The sequence below is a fragment of the Denticeps clupeoides genome, chromosome 11, assembly GCF_900700375.1.
Source record: "Denticeps clupeoides chromosome 11, fDenClu1.1, whole genome shotgun sequence".
In the NCBI taxonomy this organism is placed as follows: domain Eukaryota; kingdom Metazoa; phylum Chordata; class Actinopteri; order Clupeiformes; family Denticipitidae; genus Denticeps; species Denticeps clupeoides.
In genome coordinates, this window is record NC_041717.1 from 5,405,105 (window position 1) to 5,423,852 (window position 18,748).

At 43.8% G+C, this 18,748-nt stretch overlaps 2 protein-coding genes across 2 annotated transcripts; one reads left to right on the plus strand and one right to left on the minus strand.

Moving 5' to 3' along the window:
• The first annotated feature begins 2,153 nt into the window (after positions 1-2,153).
• gda (guanine deaminase) lies at positions 2,154-8,615 on the plus strand. The gene is made up of 14 exons (XM_028996282.1): positions 2,154-2,310; positions 3,008-3,096; positions 3,167-3,338; positions 3,453-3,540; positions 4,085-4,190; positions 4,885-4,912; positions 5,045-5,152; positions 5,881-5,988; positions 6,830-6,927; positions 7,029-7,096; positions 7,202-7,348; positions 7,780-7,898; positions 7,975-8,002; positions 8,112-8,615. Exons 1-14 carry the CDS (start codon positions 2,182-2,184, stop codon positions 8,180-8,182), a joined length of 1,359 nt encoding a protein of 452 aa, XP_028852115.1. The 5' UTR covers positions 2,154-2,181; the 3' UTR covers positions 8,183-8,615.
• Positions 8,616-11,467: 2,852 nt separating this feature from the next.
• Positions 11,468-15,823, minus strand: zfand5a (zinc finger, AN1-type domain 5a). Its single transcript, XM_028996062.1, has 6 exons — positions 15,671-15,823; positions 13,904-14,073; positions 13,572-13,677; positions 13,288-13,391; positions 13,018-13,140; positions 11,468-12,914 (listed from the first exon to the last, which is right to left on the minus strand). The coding sequence occupies exons 2-6, from the start codon at positions 14,052-14,054 to the stop codon at positions 12,766-12,768; spliced, it is 633 nt and encodes a 210-aa protein (XP_028851895.1). The 5' UTR covers positions 14,055-14,073; positions 15,671-15,823; the 3' UTR covers positions 11,468-12,765.
• Positions 15,824-18,748: the final 2,925 nt, after the last annotated feature.

An 18,748-nucleotide genomic window follows, 5' to 3' on the forward strand; every position in this document is an offset into this window, starting at 1 on the left:
AACATAACATTAAAGGTGCTACATTTCTTTTTAGAGTTTTATGCAAGAATGATATGTTACTGTTTTTGTCCAACTGTTGAGAGAACAAGATAAAGGTTCGGGAAAACCAAAAACCAAATTTCAGTTCTCAGGTATCTTTTACCCAGTGCTCCAGAAGGTAATTAGTTGCTTGAGATGCATTCACATTCGTCTTTAATAAAGGCCAGGCAGATATAACTGTTGTATACATTATCTCAGGAGCTTTGTCCCTAATTCCAAAAGTCATGGGCTCTTCTAAGCAAATCCCTAACAATGGAGGCTCAAAATTTACAATGGAAAGACCTCCAAGAGATGCATGCTGAAGTATTTTCATTGCCCCATGGCACAAACGCCATAGGAAATCTGTAGACAGACCTGAAAAAGAGTACTGCAATCAAGACGGCCTAAGAATCTAGGAGAATTTAGAACTGAGTGATGTTTCATTTTTTAATGAAAAGGGGGGGTGAGTATATGAACCTGTCAGGCAACCCAAGTTTTGCTTCTGTTCCACTTTGATTAGTCTTCTCTTTCACATAAAATATTCAAGTGACTTAAACCATTTTTTTATGCAGCTGTGTGATTTAAACCACGTGGTGCAAGGAGACAACAGGCTGATCTGTAGCTCTGGCGGCCCTTGGGACCTTAGACAACACTGGTCATTTCAGTGGAGTTTTGGTTTAGGGTTAAGAAGGTCATTCTGACACAGGCCTTATGAAACCTTTTTGAAAAATGTCCTTTCGATAACCTGTTAGGTAAAAACGGGAACAAGATCTGAAGGAAGTTCTCCACTTGAGGTAATGGCTTGATACTGACCCTTCTTGAATGGGCCTGAAAACGTTCCAGAGGCCAGTGAAGCATTTATCACATGTGTGATTGCTGGCACAACGGTGGGAGAAATGACTTGGAGGAGGCGGGCAGGATCCTAGATGACATGTCACGAGTTTTGAAAAGGAGGCTGGATGAAGGGGATGATGTGGGGGCACGTTTGGGGGCTTTGTCCACAGCTGGTCAGTCCAGAAAGCAAGGAGGGAGGCAAAGATAATGAAAGCGAAGTGATTGTCATTGTGAAACACTGCAGCACAGCACAGGGAGACATGATGAAATGTGTCCTCTGCTTTTAACCATCACCCTTGGTGAGCAGTGGGCAGCCATGACAGGCGCCAGGAGCAGTGTGTGGGGACGGTGATTTGCTCAGTGGCATTTGGAATCGATTACGGGTCCGCTAGGCCACCACTGCCCCTTTGGCTGAGATGTTTGTGTGCGGTTAGGGGCGATTTGTGGCAGGTGAGACAGGTTAGGCGCCGGGTTCTTCAATCTGCTGCCCTGGAGTTCCAGGCACTGCTGATTTTCCAGCGTTCCTCTACCGGTGAGTCAGATGTGAAACCTCTTTGGCCAATCGAAATCTGCAACTACATGGTAGAACAGAAGACAAGGACCGGACTCAGATTCGGATTCTGGGTTCAGAGATGAAGACCAAATGCATTTACTTTCATGACATTTACCCGACTTACAATCAGTAGTTACAGGGACAGTCCCCCCCTGGAGACACTCAGGGTTAAGTGTCTACACAATGGTAGTAAGTGGGGTTTGAACCTGGGACTTCTGGTTCATAGGTGAGTGTCTTACCTGCTAGGCTACTACCAACTATGAGGTCACCATGCAGTAGATCTCAAGGCACCTTTGGTCAAGGAGGAAAATGTCCACAAAAATAGATGACATTTGTTCCAGTTGGTGTCCGACAGCTTAAGAGTTTGTTGCTTTATTTCTGCTTTATAATCAATGTATTGTAAATGCATATTTTGAGGATTTCAGCAGTTATGATGAATTTATATATTTATATATATATATTTATATATATGCTGTGCCCTTTGAAACTTTGCCTCCTACATAACCATATTTCAGGGAGTGTCACTTGCAACACCCACAGGAGAGTCTTCTTCCGGACTTCACATTATAATATTCCGAATTGAAATCCTTGAATTCCCCCCTGATGCTGATAACGGGTCACATTTTCTCGGGCGTTCCCGTGGACCCCGGACCCGGCGGCAGCGGAGTCCCCCGGAGTGACCCCATGTCCTGGGCTCAGGTGTCCGCCCACAGAGGCTGGACTACGGGCGCGGATATAAGCGACGGACGTGCCCGGCGACAGGCGACTCTTCGGGCATGGGGCCGAGCAGCGACACCGGCACTTCGCTCAAGTCCGTGTTCTGGGGGACATTCGTGCACTCGACATGCAACGAGGCCGTCCAGGTCCTGGAGGACACTGCTGTAGGTGTGGACCATGAAGGAAAGGTTCGTGGTTTATTGTGTATAGACGTTTATACATCATTTATAGTGACATGATAACCGTGTTAATCTATTGTCATTAGATGCCTGGTTTTATGCGTAATCCTGAATTCTTATAATAAAGAATAATTATTATTATGCAATCAGAGAGTCGCGTTTTAGGTTCTCTTGAACTTGAAATGCTTTGCCTTAAATTTCTTTTTATTTTATATTTAAAGTGTACGTGCTACCGGTGTCACAGCGTGTACATTCCACGCTTTTAAATTTTACTTCTACGCGCCATTTATCATCCATTTGGATCGAGGATCGAACCCTCGTACAGCAGCGTCATATTTCGCTTCTGCACCTGCGGAACTCGGACCAGAAAGCGGATCGCCGGTTTAAAAAATGAATAATATTTCCTAATATTCCTCATAGTGTTTCACTTGTGGTGTTTGGTCACACGATGCGGAAATACAGAAATGGACGAAATGCGCGAACTGATGCTTTCTCTGCGATTTTATTGTACATATTTTACTACTACCACGACTGCTAATAATAATACGAATAATATTTCAAATTCATTAAAAAAAAAGAATAGCAATATTATAGCATACATTTCAAGTACTTAAAATCGGATTTTTGCAACATGACATTCAATAGATTTTACTCTGACTAATATGAAATTTGTGACTCATTGTTTTTTTTTTTAATTTCTTGTAAGATTGTCTTCATCAAGACAGGAGAAGATGTGCAAAGAGTCTCCCAGGAAGTGGGATTTAACGCTGCGGATGTGAAACAGCTCGGAAAGCAGTGAGTATCCGGGGCGTGGACCCTCATCAGGCCACGCCCGTGACATTGACTCTGTCATGGTTCCCCCCAGTGAGTTCTTCATGCCGGGGATGGTTGACGCGCACATCCACGCATCGCAGTACAGCTTCACGGGCACGGCACTCGACCTCCCGCTCCTGGAGTGGCTCAACACGTACACGTTTCCTGTCGAGGCGCAGTTCGAAGATCCAGAGTTTGCAAAGAAAATTTACTCCCAAGTTGTGGTGAGTTGGCCAGGCCTTCGAAGACCCACGTCAACAGACTAGAGACGCTTTGGTTATGTCCCATGCTGCACAGTGTCTTATAAAGCTTACTGAACGTGACTTGATTTGTTACAGAGAAGAACTCTCCGAAATGGCACCACCACTGCCTGCTACTTTGCCACCATATATACCGAGACCACCCTGTTGCTAGCTGAAATTGCAGGTAATTACACCTTAATGAATGTCATGATCTTATTATTGAGTGAAATTTCTATATTCTTAATCATCTCTACATTCAGTCTTTCCCATGACGGCTATGAAGGAAAGATGACGTTTCAGCTACAGAAACGTCTTCAAAATATCTTATGTGATGATTTGGATATTTAGCAATAACATTTTTTAATGATAATAAAAAATGGGCTACACGGTGGTGCAGCCAGGTCGTAGGATCAAATCTGGGTTCTTCAGTGTCCTCCCACCACCAAAGGCAGTTACACTCGGCGGATTGGTGATTCTGGATTGGCCATGGGTGTAAGAGTGTGAATGGAAATGGAAACAAGATTTATTGGATTTTTAAACACAAACATATTAAATTATAGTTAAACCTAACAAATTTACAGTTAACACAATTATTTGCTTTTCTGGCTATTCAGTAGTCATAACGGTTTTTAATATATATATTAAAAAATATATTTTTTAAAAAGTGGTATTATTAATATTCTGCTAACTTCAGGAAGATTCACAAAATATTTCTTTGTTCTTGGCAGATAGGGTTGGGCAGCGCGCCCTGGTAGGCAAAGTGTGCATGGATCGAAATGATGGTGCCAGTTATTACAAGGAGAGTACAGAGGAGTCTATGAGAGAAACAGACAAGTAAGTTTTATGTCATATTTAATGTCAATATTTCATTGAAAATGTGCAGTTCAATAATTCATTATAATTCTAATCTAAATATTTGGCAATTAATTAATCATGTTTACTGTTGGATAGTCAAATCCATTTATGCAAATTTACTTTTAAACACTTGGAATAGTCCATAGTCCATGGTATTATATAATATATAATAATGATAACAAACATTGGTAAACTGCCATTATAATAACGTTTGCTCAATGAATCAAACCGTTGCAAACAATTTGCCAATTTTAAGGAAACTGCACCATTAGAACAGAGTGAACTTCTGAATCATGCAACTTTTCATGTCTCAACTGGTTTTGCATGCCAGACTTCTTCAGTAAGCGAAAGCGAAAGTAAGAGAAAGAATCTCAAGGTGGGGTCAGTAGTTTGAGCTTATTTGTCACTTTCTGGAATTGGGAAGCAATTATAAGTCAATAACTGCATTGTAATAATTGCACTGATTGCTCGATTTTCTTTGGTAATGGCCTAGTGGGTAACACACTCGCCTATGAACCAGAAGACCCAGGTTCAAACCCCACTTACTATCATTGTGTCCCTGAGCAAGACACTTAACCCTGAGTGTCTCCAGGGGGGGACTGTCCCTGTAACTACTGACTGTAAATCGTCTGATAAATGCTGTAAATGTAAATGTAAATGTTCTTTGTTTCAGGTTTATCACTCAGCTTCTGGGAAAAGGGGTAAATTAAATTGATATATATTATATTAATATAGGTATAATAATGATCTGATGAATAGATTGATCATCTGGTGTCATTTTGAAACATTAATATATACATATAATGTATAAAATGTATATCTTTTTTCTACAGTATCCTCTTGTTAGTCCCATTATAACACCGCGCTTTGCCCCGTCCTGCACCTCGCCACTACTTGAATTTTTAGGAAAGACAGCAAAGAACAACGACATCCACGTCCAGGTAGAATGAGGCTCCCCCTCAAATCTATTCTTGTTGTTGTTGTTGCACTATCATTTGTTCTTGTATTTGAACTTGAAAACAAAGAATGTCTGCATACTTTAACATTATCAATAAAAGTAAAAAATTCAGTCAGTTAAGTCTTATTTATTGTTTCAAAATGTTGTAAAAAAAAAAGACAAACATTATTTCTTGTATTTAATGTAAACTGATTTTGGTTGATTTCCGTAACAGCTCGACCCATAGTCTACGCTGGCATGTTAACACAATTTCTCCCAGCACTGAATCCAGCACTGAAACCAGAGCAGGGGCAGTGGTGGCCTAGCAGTTAAGGAAGCGGCCCCGTAATCAGAAGGTTGCCGGTTCGAATCCCGATCTGCCAAGGTGCCACTGAGCAAAGTACCGTCCCCCACTGTCGTGTCATGGCTGCTCACCAAGGGTGATTTTTAAAAGCAGAGGACACATTTCGCCATGTCACTGTGTGCTGTGCTGCTGTGTATCACTTCACTTAGATCTTGCCTAGATCTTTCAGATTGGTGCCCTTTGTGTTCACATAGTAATAATAATTAGCTTAATGCAAATATTGAAATGAGATGTTTCCTGGTGTTCTTAAAGCTCCATCCCTAGCATGGGGCACTTTTTTCCAGCAGCATCATCTGTTTTTAGCTTCCATTTATTTTCATACTGGCGATATCTGTATTTTCAGTTTAGTTTTTTTATATCATGAACAGAGTCACATTAGTGAAAACAGGGATGAAGTGAATCTGGTGCAGCAGCTTTTTCCTGACTGCAAGTCCTATACAGATGTCTACCTGAAACACGGTCTTCTCTCCAGGAAGGTTAGTTGGATTTCACTGCTACTGTTTAACTATCCATCTGTGTCTCAATCCTGCTACCACAATCAAAGGGCTGGTTATTAATGAATTAGATTAGTTATAAAGCCATTGCTTCTCAGTGATTCGTAGACGGGAGGTGGGATCATGTAACACCAGAGACATTTGTGAAGTCTGCTTCATGCTTTCTCTTTATCCTGTTACACCAGGCTTGTTAAACAAAACTGTAGCTACAGTCCAAGGTTTAAAGTCTATGAATGAGTCCAATTGAGATACGCTCTGCCAGGTTCTCCTACACAAATAAAAGATTGCTTGGTTTTGTCTTTACCTTAAAAGACAGTAAAATGTCTTTCTGAAGTGTTAGATAGATAAAATGATCATTTGAAATTATGGTATACTTTGGATACTTTGGGTATACTTGTTGTTTCCAGCCCTCTCTAGATTTTGTATTATATCTGTATTCTTGTCAGTCTGACTCAATCTGAACACACCCGCAAATGTGTCCTCTAAAGCGTGCCGTGACGCTGTGACGTACTGAATGATTAGTCAAATAAACTAGATGGGCATATAGTCTAAAGCCTATTAGGTTGCACCAGGCCTTCAGTTACATTGTGGTTCAGGTGCCCTACTGGGAACCCACTGTGAAGGTGTCATGGGAGCCACGTCTGAAAATGAATCCTGTTTGTTGTGGCAGTCTCTGTATTTATAGATTCAAAACAAAGAAATGTTGATTGCAAAAGTCCATATTTCATTTTAATGCTCAATACATCCCAGCAGCCCCATTCCTGTATATGTCGTCTTAATGGATATAACATCTGCCAAACATAGTGGTGGTTTTGTTTTTCAGACTGTAATGGCTCATGCTTGCTACCTGAGTGATAAAGAGCTTGAGATTTTCCATAAGACTGGAGCTTCCATCGCTCACTGTCCCAACAGTAACATCTCGTGAGTCTTCCCGCCAGCCTTGACGCTTCGAATTTAAGCAATTAAATGTGGTTAAACACTTAATTAATTTCTTATTAGCATTTTCATGTTGCGGTATTCAGGCTGTGCAGTGGCATGCTGGATGTCTCCAGAGTTATGAAACATAAAGTGAAGATTGGTCTTGGTACAGGTAATGATGTTTGATGCAATTTTATTGCTGTGTAGACTAATACTATGATGTGTAATGAGTTTGGATATATAAGAAGCATTTGTTGGCCTACACCAATCTTTACAGATGTTGCTGGAGGATATGCACCATCCATGCTAGATGCCATCCGAAGAGCAATCGACACATCCAAAGCTCTGACCATCCTGGACCCCAAGCACCAGACCTTAACCTTCCAGGAGGTCTTTAGACTGGCCACACTGGGAGGAAGCCAAGGTGCAGAAAACGAGCCAAAGTCCTAACAGTGCCGACCCCGCTGTAGACGTCCAACTAATAATGATTTAATAGGGTGCTGCCAAAATGACGCATGCCAGACTTATGCCAGCCTGTAATCTTTTACATGTGATTTCTGATCAATGCATTAATGCACCCTGAATACGTAGGAAATACTTGCTGATTCATAGTTCAAAGTTCTACGACCGTTAGAAACTGCATGCAGTAATGCCTGGCAATTCTGAAGTATTATAAAACACACGGGTTTATAGAAATGGGGAACAACCACTCCCTAAAAAAGAAGTTAGGGCACATGACTACTGTTCCAGGAAATGAAACAAATGTCAGTCACTGATTTGAATTAGGCAAATTTTGGGGCAAAATATTACATAGCTCAGTTAGCTAAAAACGCTGTTTTATTTAATTATCCTCAGCACTTTCACTGGATGACCAAATAGGAAACTTTGCTGTGGGGAAGAACTTTGATGCTCTGCTAGTGAACGTGAGTGTCCCTGATGGGCCCATAGACATCTGCAATGAAGAAGACCCAAAGGTAAGAGTACAGTCATATATGCCTTCAACTCCCATTTTTATGCAAGATCAATTAATAATTTTTTTTTTTATTTCAGGTCATTTTGGAGAAGTTCCTGAATTTGGGTGAGTTAGTAGTTTTCTTCTTCTTTCTTTTTCCTCTTCTTATGAAACATCTGTCAGTTTTGTGCTTATTTTAGATGGTTTGATGCCCTGAAACATTTGTTCTCTTCAGGTGATGATCGCAACATTGTGGAAGTGTATGTTGCTGGTAGGAGGGTGGTGCCATTTGACAACACGTCTTAACACGTTCGAAATTTTCAGTGTTGATTTAAACATCTTATTGAAATGAACATTCCGCTTTTTTAACATTGACAAGATGGCATTCATATAAACACAATATGTCAGCGGCAGATGAAAATCCTGTTGAAATTCCTGTTTCTCATGCCCTCACCATCCAGCTCACTGCTGCTGTGCCCTTTTTAGTCCTTTAAAATCTTGATCTGCTGTTAATTCAATTGCTTTATGTGGTTCTTTCCACAGTGTTTTGTTTGGCTTATGGTTTTGTTTTAACAATGCAACATGTTCATGATAAAGCAGCACATATGAATTGTATTCAGTACAAACATCATTTTGTTGGACTGTTAAAGATAAAACTTGACTAACTGTATACTCAGATGTATTTTTGTAAAAGAGACTTAATGCTTAATAATGCTTATTAAAGCCAGAAAGAGCGCGGCTCCTTTGTTGCCTTGTTTAGTCCTTTGTGTCTCCTTCACCTGTCCCACCTGCACGTGACACGTGACAGGTGAAATGCACTTTGAGATTCTTTCATTACTCATTTGTGATGCAGCCAGCTGACACCACGCCCACATCTGCAGTCATTACCCTGAGTCATGATTGCCATAAAGCAGAATTTTTTTAATATAAGAAAGTAATAAGTAACTGTGTACAGTAGCTAGAACGGCTGTAAAACGTGGATCTGAAGTCGTCATGTTTATATGCAGTGCATTTGCATTTGGACACCACAAGATGGAGGTGTCGCTTTTTTGCAGGCCTTTATTAAGATAAAACATGCAATTTCACACAAAATAATGAAAAAGGGTGATGGTTACAAGCAGAGGGCACATTTTGTTGTGTCACAGTGTGCTGCTGTGTTGCACAATGACAATCACTTTCACTCTTTGCCAGACGTCCCTCCAGGACCAGGGTTGGGAACCGCTGGTCCACTGCTTACTAATTCAATCGCTCTGAACAATTATCCACTGTGCTCATAGCCAGACAAGCATTTTGGGATGGAAAACAAAAGTAATTATCTTCATCCATGGATGAATTTCAACAATTAACCCAGTGTACCGACGAGCAGCCTTGCAACTCCACAGTTATTGCTTGGAGTGATCCGAACTGTGATCCGAATTTGTCTGTGTGAGAAGAAACAGGGTGAATGTTAAGGGTCCAGAACAAGGAATATCGACGTTCCAAAACCTCAGGATCGTAATGGGAATTGCATTCATTTATTTATTTTAGCAGGGAATGCAAAAGCCATATGCCTGATAATAACGCGACATGAAAATGAGAAAACGTATAATAAGTCGCAATGCCGGTGAGGCGAAGGATAGAAAAGAAAGCACGATGCAGGCCCGCATGAGTACGGCCCATGTGAGGGGGCGGGGATTGGATAAAGAGGGCGGGGTTACGTGTGTTTCACGGAAGCAGACCGTGACGTCACGGGCATGTCTCCTCTTCCTCCCGTCCCCGCCTGAAACGCTGACTCAGGCCAGGAGATCTTTGACTGCATTTAGCTGTTTAAAAAAAAAAAAAAAAAAAAAACTTTAAATGCTGAACAGTCAAAGGCACCAAACACGGACACATTACTAAAAGGTTAAAGTTCACATGAATTTTCTCCAATGCGAACCAGACGATATAATTCATGCTGATTGAGGGACACAAGCTGACTGGTATCTGAATCAGCATGTGAATCAATGTGAATCATGCTGGCAACACTTTGTGGTGAAGATGCCCAAAGTGCAGAAATCTCTTTCCTCTCGTGTGAATGAAGATCTGATGTAATCCCGTCTTGCCCTAATCTGTGCGGTGTTGACCTCCTCTCGTCTTTCCGTTGGCACCACCTTCAAGGCTGCTGAGATTCCATGACTTCAGCCAAAACACAAAGGAGGGAAGTAAAACAACATCTTCAGGAGGAGATCGTGTCTTTCGACATGTTAGCTGGTTCAACCTGTCGCTTTCCTTAAAACACGTGAGGGGCCTAAACCACATAGTTCCAGAGGAAGGTACAGTTTTGAAGGGTAAAGAACAGGCCCCGCCCGGAGCGGGTGTTTTGATTGGAGACGGTGTGAATTCCTCAGTAAAAGGGTGCGTAGCTGGTCTGGTTTGGGGCAAGCGGGGGGTCACAGTTCAAGTTAAACCCAGGTGGCTGTAATCCGTTCGTGTTCCCTGAAAGCCTTGGTGACGTGTGGGTGAAAACCCGGCCTCCTCTGACCTCACCGGCCCATGTGATTCCTCTTCCTTCCGAGCGCCACAGTGCCCCGCCACTACACAACACTCACACTACAATTGAATTGTGCGTAAAAAAAAAAAGAAAATGATCCATTTTGGACAGTATCGAAGGTATAAGTACTAAGGTGTAAATACTGTCGGCATTTAACGTCCAAAAATGTAAACAAATTGTGAAAGTGATTGCCATTGTGATACACTGCAGCACAGCACACGGTGACACAATGAAATGTGTCCTCTGCTTTTAACCATCACCCTTGGTAAGCAGTGGGCAGCCATGACAGGCGCCCGGGGAGCAGTGAATGAACGGTGCTTCGGGATTCAAACCGGCAACCTTCCGATTATGGGTCTGCACCAATCACTAATTAAAAAAAAAGTTCAAAGAAGAGCAACTTTGCAAACACTCAACATAGAGTGTCAAATGTTTACCTTTAATCTATTTGAATCTAATCTCCAAAAAGCCCATCACCTTTATCTTTCCTGGAACAATTCTTCTCAGTGAAGCTGTTACTCAGCCCTGGAAGTCACAAGGTCGGCCTGTTGGTGCTCACTGGGCGCAATCGCCTCTGTAGTTTACTCCACCCCCGTCCCATCCCATTCATCTGCACACAACATCTGTCACAGGCCGTCACTCTGATGTCACTGGTCCAGCTTAACCTCGTTTACTCCTCCCCCCTCCCCAGCCTGACTCAGACAGAAACCGGCCGGTGACATTTAGAGACACAGATGCAAAAGGATCTCACACACACACACAACATGTGGCACAGGACGTCCAACAGGCGGCAGGACGCCTGCGGGACCCTTTTCTGCGTTGCACCTGTTGCCCTCCCTCACACGCCTCCAGTTGTTCCTAGGTCAGTGTCATGTTGTTCATGTAAAAGCCCCTCCTCACATGTTTTCCACCTCCGGGGCAGGCACAGGGTCTACATTTCACACCCAGCCAGAGCAGCTGCCACGGCAACAGGATCAGCCACAGTGCGACCTGGGGCCTGTGACAGGTGGGTGTATGCTCACCGCAACTGAAGAGTCACTTTGAGACCAGCCGCAACAATCTGTCAGCAACACAGTGACTCAGTGTGATATTTCTCTGTACATTAGTTTTATTTACAAGACACTATTTTTAATGCCAGATAACAGGATCATATGCAATACATAAAATATGGACATGGTAGGGATTTTCCTCTTTGTACAAATTTGCATAACAGTTGATATATCAAGTCAAACAGATACATAGTTATTCTTTTTAAGCAGAAGCTTTCATCCCTAAAGAGAAGAACAAAAGGGATTATGTACAAAATACACACTCGTTCACTCAAAAACCTAAATCCTCATTATCCTCCCTGTTTCAAAAAGTCTGTAGCCATAAAACAACCCTGCAGTCACACACACGAAACAAGAGAAGTAGCACTTTTTAAAAGAATTACTCCAGGTCAAGATATTTAAAAAAACAAAAAACACCATTCACACAAACAAGATTACATACCGTACCAACCCACATATTCAAAGTATGACTTAATATTAGCAGTTAAAATTTTTCACAATAGGTTCTTTATGATGAAGCATAACTGAAGTTCTCCACATTCCCAGGCTTCACAAAGACCCAAACGAATTCCAGCGGGTGACATCCTATGCACATTCCTTTGTGTTTTCCTTTTGTCAAGGTGTCACTCGAACGAAACAGAAACGGTGGTAATTAACAGGAAAAAAAAAAACAAAGTGTGATTTTCTGGCAACAGCCTGATAACACATGAGACGCCAGCACTGAACACTTAACTGGTAAACACAGGCATTCCGACTCCCTTCGTCTGTTCGAAGTGATAATGGGAGTTGCGTTGTCACAGTAAGTAGCATCTTCACATTCAAACGAAACTTATCAGGAAGCTTGAAATTCAACACTGCAGTGTAGCTCCCACTGGCTCACTTTAGCAAAGAGGAAAGGAAATCACATCCTCATACATACAAAGTAAAAGGAAACGGAGAGAAAGGCCTGTTAAATGGAGAAAAATCAAAAACAGGCAGGCGTTTGGGGGAGGAGGGGAAAAAAAAAAAAAAAAAAAAAAAAAAAAAAAAAAAACTGCTTTCATCCATGCCTAACTTTGGCACAAAACCCATCTTCCATCACTCCTTTTGAAGGTTGGGGAGAAATCTGTATGCTTGATTTTCCTGAATGTCTACAGCCCTAGACATACATATTTAAATAATGAAAACAGACACACCAGAGACAGAAGGAACAAAACGAATACTTAAAAATGATCATTCCTGCATCAGTCCCTCAAGATTACTGGGGGGGGAAAATGAGTCCATTCGCCACTTGCACCAGTGTTCGGGTCACAGTTCACACAAGGGCCGCTTCACTGAAGAAGAAGAAAAAAAGCTTATATTCTCTGGATCTTATCAGCAACAACTACAGGGTTCTCCTTGCGGATCTTGGCAGCAGCCTCAGCCTTGTAATCGTATGTACAGTTGTGCTTGTCTGAGTATCGATGCAGGCCACAGAAAAGATTCCCACACCGGCAGTCAAAACCTAGAGCAAATGGGACGTAAAAGGGGAAAATATATATAACCATAAATAAGTCTGGTAATGAGAATTAGTGCTTCTTATTCAAAACATCAAAGCGTGAGCTCACCTGTCAGTCCCACCCTCTTGCGGCACATAAAGCATCTATTCTTCTTGGGTTTGGGGGCTTCTGGGGCTTTAGCACCGTCAGCGCTGCAGTCAAGGCTAGAGGAGGAGGTGGGCTGGGTGACGACTGGGGACAGAGCAAGGGACCAATCAGTAAACTGGGGGTTTGAATGACCATCTGACCAACGTGGAGTGTACTATTTTAAAAATGTAAACAAGTTAACACAGATGAGATAAGTTGACAAGCAGCATGAGAGAGAAGAGCTGTAGCTACCTGGCTCTGCAGTTTCTGATTTAGGAGCAGTAGCCCTATCCTCCCGGGAAATGCTCATTTCAGTCATTTGCTGCGTCACAGGCAACGAGGCTGCTGGGATACTTCTGAACAGGCCGAAAAAAGGTGAGTAAAGTGGGACAGAGAAACAGAGCAGGGAAAAGAAAGAGCAAAAACTAGATCAGACAAGTTCAAGCCATGCAGTACTTCGGGGATATCACACAATCATTAAAAAAAGCCTGCACAAAATGACTCAAAACCATGGCGGAAATGCAAAAAGCTCTTACTCTGCCATCGTGTCCGTGCTAGGTGCCGGGGATGGTTCTACTTTGTTTAGAGTAGACTCTAGCCTCTGGATGACTGACGCATCTGAAGAAGCACTGCTGGCTGTTCCTGGAACAGAACAAATAGCTGTCAGCCAAGACATTTTCAGTGCACTTTAAAGCTAAATATATATATATATATAAAGCTAACAAACCTGCAGCACCACAACCACCCAAATTACACAGCTCAAGATATGCAAATATCTGCAATCTGTGTATTTTTCAGACAAGTTTGATGTGGTCCACAATCAACTGATGAACAGAACTTTTTCGGCACTATAAAAAAAGTTGCTTACCTAGTGGACTCAGGCGGTCGCTGCTTTGCTGTCGCGTTAGATGCTCCTTATAGCAGACGGAGCACATGCCATTGGTCCTGGGGTTGCCGTAGAAACCACAACCAGTGGCGCAAAGCATGGGCGCCGCAGTCTGATTTGTCTCCTGGGCCATAGCTGATCACGGACCTGACCTGGGAGTTAGAAAAGCCAAGTTCAAACAACAGTGACATATGAAACGGCAAAAAAACACCAATCCATATAGATCCGGGGACAGGACGGTTCGGGATCCGAACCGGCAACGAATCTTGGGGGTCCTAGTGAACCAGAATTGATCTCTTCATCGATGGTAACATGGAAGCACGTTGTAAGTCGCTCTGGATAAGGGCGTCTGCCAAATGCCGTAAATGTAAAGAATCTGCCCGCGAGGCCACCATTGCGGGCAGATAAAACTCGGGCCTGGACATTTCTAGCCCGGCACATAACTCGGGGACTGCTGTGGAATATCCGGCAGGGGGACCCAGATGACACCTCGCTCTCCAGGTTCCCACCAGGACTATTTATACCCACGCAGAGTACAAACTGTTCATACCCGGCCCTTTCCAGGTACCAGCAGATACCGCCGACGCTTGCCGATGATTACAGACTCCACATGACGCAACATTACCAGCACGCCGCTGCGGGCCGCCGAAGAGGTCGGACGAGTCTGCACAAGGCCAGCGTTCGGCCGGGATCGACGTGGCGACTAAAACCCCGACAAGGACACAAAAAAAAAAAAAAAAAACCCACACAAAAACAACTACAGACCACGCAGACGGCGACCTGGCCGAGCGCCACGGAGCTGCCGTGTCTACCGGGGTTATTTTCAGAGCGTGTTTACCGCCCCCATCGACCTGCGGCCATTTAAAGCACAGACTCCACAACCCGCGGCCCAGCGCCGAATACAGACAACAAACCGCCGCGTCACCGGCGGAACTTCCTGTGCAACAGCCTCCAATTCACCAAATTAATACCCATACTAATGAACAAAGATAAGAGCGTCATGTTCTGACTCGCACCGGGGAATTATCATGCGGTCTCCCGAGCCCAACCTAATCTGACACTTATCGCGAAAAATGTGTCGCGTCGATCGGCATCGGGAAAACTGGTAAAATGACCTCCCGTTCCCCGGGAATCACGGCGCTGGAGCAGCCAGGCAGGAAACTAGACAAAGAGGCACCACATCCTGTCAGACGGACAGCGGCCTCCACGCCAGACGCGGCGGTGGGAATTAAAATAAACCCCGCGGCGACGCGACACGGTGACAATAACGCCGCGGAGCGAGGAAAAGGCGACGCGGTTCGAGTCGCCGCGGCGACACCAGCGCCCCATTGTCTCGGGCGGGCATGCTAGCTGGCTAACTCGGAGCGCACTTCTGTTTTTCGGCCCCGTGAGGCGTCTTTGTCGAGACGTCGCGTCCGGGCCACGTCGTGGCGTTTTGTCGCCACGACGAGACGGGCCGCGGTCACTCGAGGCCACTTGCCCGCCGCCTGTCCCGTGTTCGAGGCCCTGCGAGGGTTTCTAGAGGCGGCGACAACTTGCGAGACTTTGTTTACCGGGACCCACCCGTCACCGGGCTTCGTGGCCGCCAGGGTCTCGTGACGTTCACACATTTCCCCACGTGTTCGATGTGGGGACGCTCGACTTCACGCAGATAACTTCACCTGACGACCGCTCCCCAATCACTTCTTATTTCTTACTGAATAAAGCACGAAAAGTCGGCCGACGGAAACGCACTTCCTTCAGGCTCACCTATTCACCAGAGAACGTCCAAAACCTCCTAAACCGTTTCGGCTTGAGTCTCCGAGCGGAGCGCTTGGCGGCGGCGGCGGTCCTGCTGCTGTCCTCGGCCACTGTGAAATAATGAGTCCAGATCCTTCTGGCGAACTCCCGTCTCGCCCCCTCCTTCAGGAGGAAAAGGCGTGTTCGGTGACGTCACGGTTGTTGTGCGGCTCCTGATTGGCCCTGACTTTGTTGTTGGGGCGGGGCGTCAGAGGAAGAGAAGTCTTTCTTAGGAGACATAAAACACAAACGAACGGAAATACACAGAAAATCACAGATCCATATATATATATATATATATATATATATATATATATATGTGTGTGTGTGTGTGTGTGTGTGTGTGTGTGGATTATATATAGTTACATTTTTATATTATAAAAATGTAACAATATATATTACATTTTTTTAATAACAGGCACTATGTAACTCTTTTGAGTGTTGCGTCACGCTTTGATCTGTTGACGCTTTCATTATATTATGTGGACTTCAAATTCGTCAGGACTTTCAAGTTTGCCTTGCGTTTCATTCATCAGAGTGAAATGTTCTGTTCGTGACAACAGGCCCTGGGGCAGAACAAAACTTTTTTTTCTCCTCATATTGTCTGGACCCTAATTTGGTTGAAGGCTCCAAAAACCAAGCACAAGTGGCTTTTTTAAAATCCTAAAAACGCCATTTCTTGAAGCACGTCAACCAACTACAAGTTTCATGGATGTGGTCCACAAAGTAGCATCTCTTGGTTAATCTAGAAGTGCAGTAGGAAGGTTCTTTGTCTAAATTCTTGTTGGGTCTGTTTTAAGGCAACCCTCCCTCCCCCGTAATTTAATTACTCCTAATTGCAGACCCTCTCAGGTTCCATTTGTGTGCCGATTGCTTTTGTGAACAACGTCGTGCGACAACCACAACAGCTTGCTCGGCTGTCCTCTGCTGGGGGAATAAGTGGGTGTGTGTGACAACGCGCTGGCCTGTTGGTGTCAACACCGACCCTTGTTTACCTTAGGGCTGCTCAAGTGAGATCACTTGACCCTTCCCGCCGGATTCCCACCCTGAGGCATTTTGCAACCAGCCGAAACCGTCCCGGCCTACGCATCTGGCACTTTTCAGCACACGCCACAGGCTGCAGTGCGTTCTGCTCTTTAGCCCAGATGCTGACGCGGCCTGTCACGTGCGCTCCAGGGCACACGGCGGTGGAGTACGTGTGCTCTGAGATTCCTCCAGCATCGTAATTTGACGACAGCGCCTGTAGGGATCCTTACAAGCTGTTTCATTATTGTGCGGAAGGGGAGGGGTGTGCCGGGTGCGGGGGGGTGGGGGGGTGGTTGAAGTAGTGTGCGTTTAGTAAAAACACATCTAGCCGGACTAGTTCGAGCCTGCTGTTTGTCTTGGGGGCTTGTGTTTCTCATCGCCATCAATCTTTCACCGCTCCACACCGGGCTATCAGCACATGATTCCAGAGGCTCTCCCGAGAAGTGTCACCAGGCATGTGTGCCAAACAATCAACAGTTTCCAAGCAACCTTTTTCAGTGCTCGTTCTCAAATCTCGATTTGCCGTGTTACTGGCCCCGGGTTTTCCATCCGAGCGAAGGTCCTGTTCTCTTTTGGATGTGAATGGCGGCATTTGCGTTGTAAATCGAGGGCTTGAGAACCAGAGGAGGGGTTCTAGTTGACATTAAAACTTTTCTCTAAGTTTCTTAATCGGTTCAAAGTTCTTCAAAGATTGAAATCACAAAAGTATTAAGCTTGGGTCATTGTTGGTCTGGTCTAAACCATCCAAATTAAAGTGATCATGTTATAATTAACTTGTCTGTGGTAGAAATGGTCTGTAGAACTCGGAATATTAGAAAACATCACGTTTGTTTTTTTCTGGACTTTTCACTCTTGACACTTTGGAAAAAAATGTTGCCGCTATTGTGCCATGAAAATTTTCCAACATCTTTTCCAAGGCAGCATCTGTATTGGAGATGGTCCAATGAGGTGGGCACATCCTGGTAATGGGATCTGATTAATATCACCACTGCAGTGTATTCATTCCAAAGGCTCATATATCCTCCCTTTTCCCAAATCCGTTTTGTCAAGTCAGGGTCATGGGGGAGCTGGGTTATTTGTGAATTATTTCCTATGAAATGTTGACTGGAACTCCAAACAAATATAGCAAAAAATGTTGACCTGATATAGATACACTATATAAAGAGTGAAAAAATGGGCGGATTGGTAAAATACGTCTGAATAAGGATTTGCTGTGCGATGGTCTGATTAGAGTTATACGTTTATTAGTGCACTTGTACTCTTTTCTTGCTACTTTCACATTGGTGAATGGAACAACACACAAACTGCTGTGAAGAAAGTTTCCTTCTGGTTCACTGTGTTATTCTTACTCACACAAAAACAGGTTATGCCCTGCAGCACACACACCTGTCCGACCACCTTCTCCTATGCTCTCAGGTTAGCACACACACACACACACACACACTCCTCAGCTGGTCTCCTGAAGAGGCCTCTATTGAAAGCAGGAAGTGCCTGACAACAGTTTGATGTTTCACCGCACTTTTAATATTTCATGAGAACCCTTGTTCCGCTGAACTGGGCATTACTAACGCAATGCTCGTGAAAGGGCCGACAAATTACTGAGCGTGTTTCTTAGAAAGGGGCACTCTTGGAACTTTTCAGAACTTTAAATCTGATTTCTTTCAAGACTCATGCTGTTTGGTTGAGTGCAAATGAACATACAAATGAAGATAAAGTATCTCTCCTATATCTTGGGTTCTGGCCATTCACATTGGAATCCGTACAACCAATTCATTTTCAGCAGTTCAATAACCTGAGAGGGAAATATGAAAATGTAAACACTGCTGAATTTCACAGTATTTTGAGTGGATTCTGATTTCATGATTTCCAGGCACATTAGGGTCTTTGCTCACATATACGCTACACTCCACAGTGTAAATGGTCTGCTCTTTAAGCAAGCGGCAGCCTGATTGCAAAAGAATTAATGAGAGTCAATTAATCAGGCACAATTGAGTTGAGGTTGTTTTTCTGTGTTTTTCATTA

Coding starts and splice junctions, on each gene's coding strand:
- gda (XM_028996282.1), top strand. CDS start 2,182: ATGGGGCCGAGCAGCGACACCGGCACTTCGCTCAAGTCCGTGTTCTGG. Junction 4,191..4,884: donor TCTATGAGAGAAACAGACAA/GTAAGTTTTATG, acceptor TCTTTGTTTCAG/GTTTATCACTCAGCTTCTGG. Junction 5,989..6,829: donor ACGGTCTTCTCTCCAGGAAG/GTTAGTTGGATT, acceptor TTTGTTTTTCAG/ACTGTAATGGCTCATGCTTG.
- zfand5a (XM_028996062.1), bottom strand. CDS start 14,054: ATGGCCCAGGAGACAAATCAGACTGCGGCGCCCATGCTTTGCGCCACT. Junction 13,392..13,571: donor AGCACGGACACGATGGCAGA/GTAAGAGCTTTT, acceptor CGGCCTGTTCAG/AAGTATCCCAGCAGCCTCGT. Junction 13,141..13,287: donor ATCAGAAACTGCAGAGCCAG/GTAGCTACAGCT, acceptor CTCTGTCCCCAG/TCGTCACCCAGCCCACCTCC.